General features: G+C 52.1%; 2 protein-coding genes across 8 annotated transcripts in view; one reads left to right on the top strand and one right to left on the bottom strand.

The window, feature by feature from the left end:
• PSMB4 (proteasome subunit beta 4) overlaps positions 1-2,259 on the top strand; it is a 2,661-nt gene extending 402 nt beyond the window's left edge. Inside the window, exons 2-7 of the mRNA XM_021376533.1 lie at positions 94-300; positions 674-820; positions 1,014-1,095; positions 1,191-1,307; positions 1,707-1,795; positions 2,139-2,259. Coding sequence (XP_021232208.1) covers positions 94-300; positions 674-820; positions 1,014-1,095; positions 1,191-1,307; positions 1,707-1,795; positions 2,139-2,151 — 655 coding nt within the window. The 3' untranslated portion in view covers positions 2,152-2,259. The remainder of the gene's footprint in view (positions 1-93; positions 301-673; positions 821-1,013; positions 1,096-1,190; positions 1,308-1,706; positions 1,796-2,138) is intronic.
• Positions 3,090-6,000, bottom strand: part of POGZ (pogo transposable element derived with ZNF domain) — a 30,503-nt gene continuing 27,592 nt past the window's right edge. For all 7 annotated transcript variants that reach the window (XM_021376524.1, XM_021376525.1, XM_021376522.1 and 4 more), the window contains 2 exons: positions 5,974-5,998; positions 3,090-5,856 (listed from right to left, as the gene is read on the bottom strand). In XM_021376524.1, coding sequence (XP_021232199.1) covers positions 4,284-5,856; positions 5,974-5,998 — 1,598 coding nt within the window. In that variant the 3' untranslated portion in view covers positions 3,090-4,283. The remainder of the gene's footprint in view (positions 5,857-5,973; positions 5,999-6,000) is intronic.

Raw genomic sequence — 6,000 nt, 5'->3', positions numbered from 1 at the left:
AGGAGCTGGCGGCTGCGGGCGGCCCTGGGGGCGGGCGGGACGGCTCCGAGGAGCGGGGGGGTCCGGGGGCGGCACTGACGTGTGGGTCCTCAGGAGCCCCATGGTGACGGGCACCTCGGTGCTGGGCGTCAAGTTTGAGGGCGGCGTCATCATCGCGGCCGATATGATGGGCTCCTATGGTTCCCTCGCGCGCTTCCGCAACATCTCCCGGCTGCTGAGGGTCAACGACAGCACCATGCTGGGCGCCTCCGGCGACTACGCCGACTTCCAGTACCTGACGCAGATCATCAACCAGATGGTGTAAGTCCTGGTTTCAGTTACCGCACAACCACAGAACATCTCGAGTTTGAAGGGACTCATTGGGATCGTCCAGCTCCTCATCCTTTGTTTACCAGTGGCCTTTGGCCACTTCTGGTGGTGTAAGTTTGTGTTTCCAGGCAGCCCGCAGGGAGTTGGTGTGAGGTTTTCAAGAAAAGGGTGGATGTGGTTCAGTGGTTATGGATGGCTTGATGGTTGGACTTGGTGGTCTTGGAGGTCTTTTCCAAACTTAATGATTCTACAGTTCTATTCTTGTGATCCCTTGTCCTGCTCACAGCATGGCCGGAGGTGGGCTGGGTGCTGGCCTGGTGGCTCCCAGCTTCTCTGAGCTGAGGGATATTTCTCTCCACTTTAGAATTGATGAGGAACTGCTGGGAGATGGCCACAGTTACAGTCCCAAAGCCATCCATTCCTGGCTGACAAGAGTCATGTACAACCGGAGGTCCAAGATCAACCCACTGTGGAACACTGTTGTCATCGGAGGGTACTACAACGGTGAGAGGTGAGGATGAGGGACGTGGCACATGAAGGGGAGACACCACCAGCCCAGTCCTGTTGGATGGTGTTGACAGATGGGAACATCCTTTAGGGTTTCTCCAAAAAGAGAAGGATGTGGGAGGGGTCCCTTGCCAAGGAGCTGTGTTCTGGGTGCCCTCCCATTGTGCAGCCGCAGTACTCACAGCTCTGTCCTTCAGCTTCCTTGGGTACGTGGACATGCTCGGTGTGGCCTACGAAGCCCCGACGCTCGCTACGGGGTACGGCGCGTACCTGGCTCAGGTTAGTGCGCACAAGAGGGAACATGAAGCACACTGAAGCAACAACCTTGGTGCTGGGTGACTGCTGAGCTGTTGGGTTTGATGACTTTTTTTCAGCCGTTGATGAGAGAAGTCTTGGAGAAGAAGCCCAGCCTGACCAAGGAGGAAGCCCGCGACTTAATTGAGCGCTGCATGAAGATTTTGTACTACAGAGACGCTCGGTCCTTTAACAGAGTGAGTGCTGCACGCTGGCTGCAGAGCTTTGTACTCCTTCCCCCCATCTCCCCCACGGTGACACCCAGAGCTGAAATCCTGTAGCTTTGGCAACGTTCCTACCACAGTGAGCCAGCCTCACTTGTCCACCCAGGGAAAAGGAAAACATTACTGAATGCAGAGCTACACTAAAGCAAACGAATCATAGAATCAACAAATCTCCCAAGCTGGATGGGAGCCATAACACTGAGTTGGACTCAGTGATCATCACTACTGGCAGTTAATGATGAGAGCTTTCATGGGGCCCATTGTACATTCTTATTATTGGCAGTTAATGGTGAGAGCTTTCATAGGGCCCGTTGTAAATCCAAGTCTGGAGGTTGGGGTTTACTGAAAACTTCCACTATTTCTTCTCTTCAGTATGAAGTTGCTATTGCAACAGAGAAGGGAGTTGAGGTGGAGGGACCACTGACCCTGGAGGCCAACTGGGACATCGCACATCTCGTCAGGTAATGGGCAGGCGACACACGCTCCAAGCTCTGTAAGCTGTCAGTCTGTCAAAAATCAAGGGCACCAAGCGGTGTAGGTGTGGGTGGGTGGTAGGTGCCCACTGCAGGTCAACATCTCTGCCACACGCTTCAGTAGAGGTCCTGCTGATTCCCTGCTGCAGCCACATCCTCTCTTGGCCAGGGAATGGGTGTGGGCAGCAGAGAGCTGCTTGCTGATGGACCTCCTGAGATTTTGCTCCTTTGCACCTCTTCATTGCAAAGCTCAGTTCAGATTGTGGTGGTGCACACATGGACTGCATCCCTGTTGCATAACATCCTGACCGTATAACCGCTCTTCTTGCAGTGGCTTCGAGTGAACTCTGCAGAACTGCTTTGTTGCATCCGTGCTCCTGGGTGATGTACATCCGACAACTCCTTTTGAAGGTCCAATTTCTTTTGGAAATGAAATAAACCCGTTAAGACAATCCTCTGTGTTTGTGCTGTGTCCAGAATTGAAGGTTCTGACTCCTCAAAACACAGCTGTGCTGCAGGAGGTGGCTGAGAGCCGAGTCCTTTATTCTTGGAGAAGGGCACCAAAACGTCCTTTTGTTGTTTGTTTGTTCAGTGGTTTCTGGTAGGCACTGTGCTCCATTAAAGACAATTACAGTCCACCTCCCCTTGGCAGTGCCTCTATCGGACTGTCTTGGGTCAAAGTGCTCCTTCACCACCTCCAATTAATGCTGTGAGCTCATTTCTGCCAAAGGTGACAAAGCTTTTTCCCCTTCTGTGTTGTAGTAAAGGTTTCTGCATGGCCAGGTGGTGCCAACGGCAGGACAGCAGCAGCTGAAGGACGCACCTGTGGGACCTGAGTTGGTTCTGCTCCTGGCTGACACCTGTTCACTTGCCACGTGCTGAATCTTAAGTGAAATACCCAACTGCTTTACCATTTGCCCTAATGAAAGAAAAATCTATGGGACCATGAGGCGCCATGGCCGTGGGGTGTTCCCGTAACCTGCTTAGTGCAGCTCGTGCCATGTTCCTCCTGAACTGGGACTTTCTCAGCCCTGCCACCATTTATGAATGTTAAGAGTGGTATCCCTACCACTGAGTATAAGCAACTCCAATGGCAGAATTCTGCCCCACGCCTTAATGCCATGCACACACCTTCAGCTGCTGTCCCACCTCTGAGCAATGCCGTGTCCCTATGGGCAGAGGGAATCCACCTGGAGTGGAGCTCTGTGCACTGCTCGTGTGTTTTTCACCAAGCACTGCGATATCCCAGCAGCTGGACAGCTCTCCATAATAAAAACGCGTGTTTATAAATCCATTTCCCTGGTTTTATTAAATGTTCCACGTATGTACATTTTAAAGATGAACCATTTACAGGTCTGCACATGCTGCCTCCTGCTTTCCTTAGGTCATAGGGCAGGTTCACAAAACCTCTATGGAAACAGAAAGGTGCAGGTGCTTCTGAATTCTGTATGTCAAAATGCTTCCGCTTATACCGTAATACATACAATTAAAAAACCCTCAAACATGCAAATTGTAGAAAAATTTAAGCTGGCAGTGAAAAATAAAAACAAACGTCTTCTTTTTGTGCATGTCACAGTTTGTTTCGTTAAATCAGATTTCTAATTCTAAGGAACGTAGTGTCTGACGCCACTGGTTAAAGCACGTTTATCAACTACTCGTCGTTAATCAACGCTTAATGGTCCATACATTTAACTCCCATCTATACGGGAAGATCAAGGCAGCCTCGACTTCCCTCTTCCACCTGCACCCTCTCTCAGGGACTCTTTGGAGCGCGGCGGTGGCGCTGGGTTCCCACTGCAGGACCCGACCCGACCGCGCGGCAGCACTGGGCGGTGCCGGGGCGCCGGGAACCATCGCTGGCATTGAACAGGCAAAATGCTTCCGCTTGTGTCTGGAGCCCATGTCCCAGCTCACAAGCAAAGCAATTACTCTTTAAAATAAAATTTTAAAAAAAGGAAAAAAAAAAAAAAAAGAAAAAACAAACCAAACCCAACTCTCAAGGGCCAATTGTAGAAGGTTCACACTTCAAAGCAATCGCTCATACCTAAATTTAGCACAGAAACCTAAAGCTCTGGGTCAAGTGTTAAAAAAAAAAAAAAAACAACCTGTGTTAAGACATCCCAAAGGTTTATATACGGGTTCGTTAGCTACATCTGTTTTCCTTTCTTTAGAAATGGTCACATTGACAATGTATAATTCAAAACATTTCTGCACAATAAAAACAGAAAACTATGATACAGTGAGGTAAAGAAAACGCAAAAATATTCACCCACAATATATTTTCAGAAAATACCAACACAGTGATTTTTCTTTAAAAAAGCACAAAACTTATAAATGAACAGCATAAATGGCTATTTATCTGAGTGATCGCCTACAAATTTCCTAAACCCACAAATCCACAGGGAAGTGTAATGGTCTCATCCAACATTTATTGAAAAAACAACCCTTTCCAGATCACCAGCTCGCAGATCAGTGCTCAGATTTCCATCAGATCCAACTCGGCATCTTCAAAGCCGTAAAACGATTCAGTCTCGCTCTCCCCCTCGAAGAGCTGATGGAGGATCTCGGGGTCGGCACACTCCTCGTTCTGGGGCTGATCCTCGCCCTCCGCCTCCTCCTGCGGCTGCTGCTCCTCACCCAACTTCAGCTGCTCCTCCAGCGCTGCGATCAGCTCCTCCTGCATGTCGGCGTTGCGCGTGGGCGAGTTGGCCGTGCCGTCCGGGCCCGGCAGCACGCTGGCCACCAGGAAGGACTGCTGCACGAGTTCGGGAGAGTCACTGATGACCTCCAGCACCTCCGCCAGCCAACACAAAACCAACTGGAGAAGGATGTCCGAATCGCACGTGGAGTCCGCCATCTCCTTGGCTTGCTCTTTCCACTTTTTATGCAAGAAATTTTTCACAGTCCTTTTTATACAAACATCCAGGGGTTGGATTTTGGAGCTGCAGCCAGCGGGTACGACAGCCGGGAGAGTGCTGGAAGCGCTCAGCAGGGACAGTACCTCCTCCGAGAGGTGCGTTCGGTGGCAATCCAGCACCAGCATGCCCTTGCTGTTCTGGCACTCGGTGTGCTTCTGCCACACTCGCGACGCCCACAGCTCCATGACTTCGTCGTCGCTGTAGCCGTTCTCCTTCGCTTCCAGGATGATGGATTCAGGCACGTTGGCGGGCTGCTGGACGTGACCTCTGTAGAAGACCAACGTGGGGAGAACGCTCCCGTCGGCAAGGATGGTGAGGACCACGTCGCACCAGGGCTCGCCGGTCCCCACTGTCTGCAGAGCGTTCTCCTTCTTGTCGTCGCTGCTCAGCACCTCCACGTCGAGGAAGAGGGAGATCTCGTCGATGGCCGCGATCATGGAGAGGGGCAGGTCCTGCGTGTGGATCTGCCGCTGCACAAACTCGATGAAGCAGCCGGCGTTGTCCTCCACCTCCTTGGGGAGCGGGTGGGCCACCGCCCTCCGCGTGTGCATGCTGAGGTTGTGCCGCAGCATGAATCGCACGGCCCACTCGTAGGAGATCTTGAAGCCGCCCTCCAGGGAGCGGCCCAGCTTGGTGGCCTTCTGGAAGAGCGTCTCCTCGTTGACGGGCAGCTGCTGCTCCCGCTGGGTGAGCACCCACTCTGCCAGCTTCTCCTCGGCCTCCAAGCTCAGGTATTTGCCCTCCGACAGAGATGCCAAGTTCTCCTCTTGGAAAGCCTGGAATCTCCGGAGCCAACGCTTGATGCGGCGCTGCGGGTTCCGGAAGTGCTCGGCCGCCTGCTCCGTGCTGCAGCACAACGCAAACAGTACCACCCGCAGCTTTTTCACCGACAGCTGCTCCTTTTTGCTTGCAGGCTCGGGCTCCTTCATGGGCTGCTCGTCTTCCTGAGCATCGATATTTAAGCATTCTTCCTCCTGGCAAAGCAGGGACCGGGTGTGGGCTGCCAGTGCCACTTCAGGCTCCAGGTCGTCCTTTGCGAGTAACACAGACTTAGTTTTCACGGTAGCAGCTTTACTGGGGGAATATGCAGGGCATGTGTTCTTCATGCTTCTGTCCTGGGGCTGGATGTGCCTTGAAGGGAGAGAACACAGTGCCGCCTTAAAACCAAGGAAATAAAACCGCAGGGGGAAAACAAGCAACCAACCTCCAGACTGCAACAGATGATAGGAAAGTTCACAAAGAGTTTACCTGGAATGTGATATCCAAGTAGGCCCT

The sequence above is a fragment of the Numida meleagris genome, chromosome 24, assembly GCF_002078875.1.
Source record: "Numida meleagris isolate 19003 breed g44 Domestic line chromosome 24, NumMel1.0, whole genome shotgun sequence".
Classification (NCBI taxonomy): domain Eukaryota; kingdom Metazoa; phylum Chordata; class Aves; order Galliformes; family Numididae; genus Numida; species Numida meleagris.
Note: the sequence above shows the minus strand (reverse complement) of the source record. Positions and strands in the feature narration are given on the sequence as shown.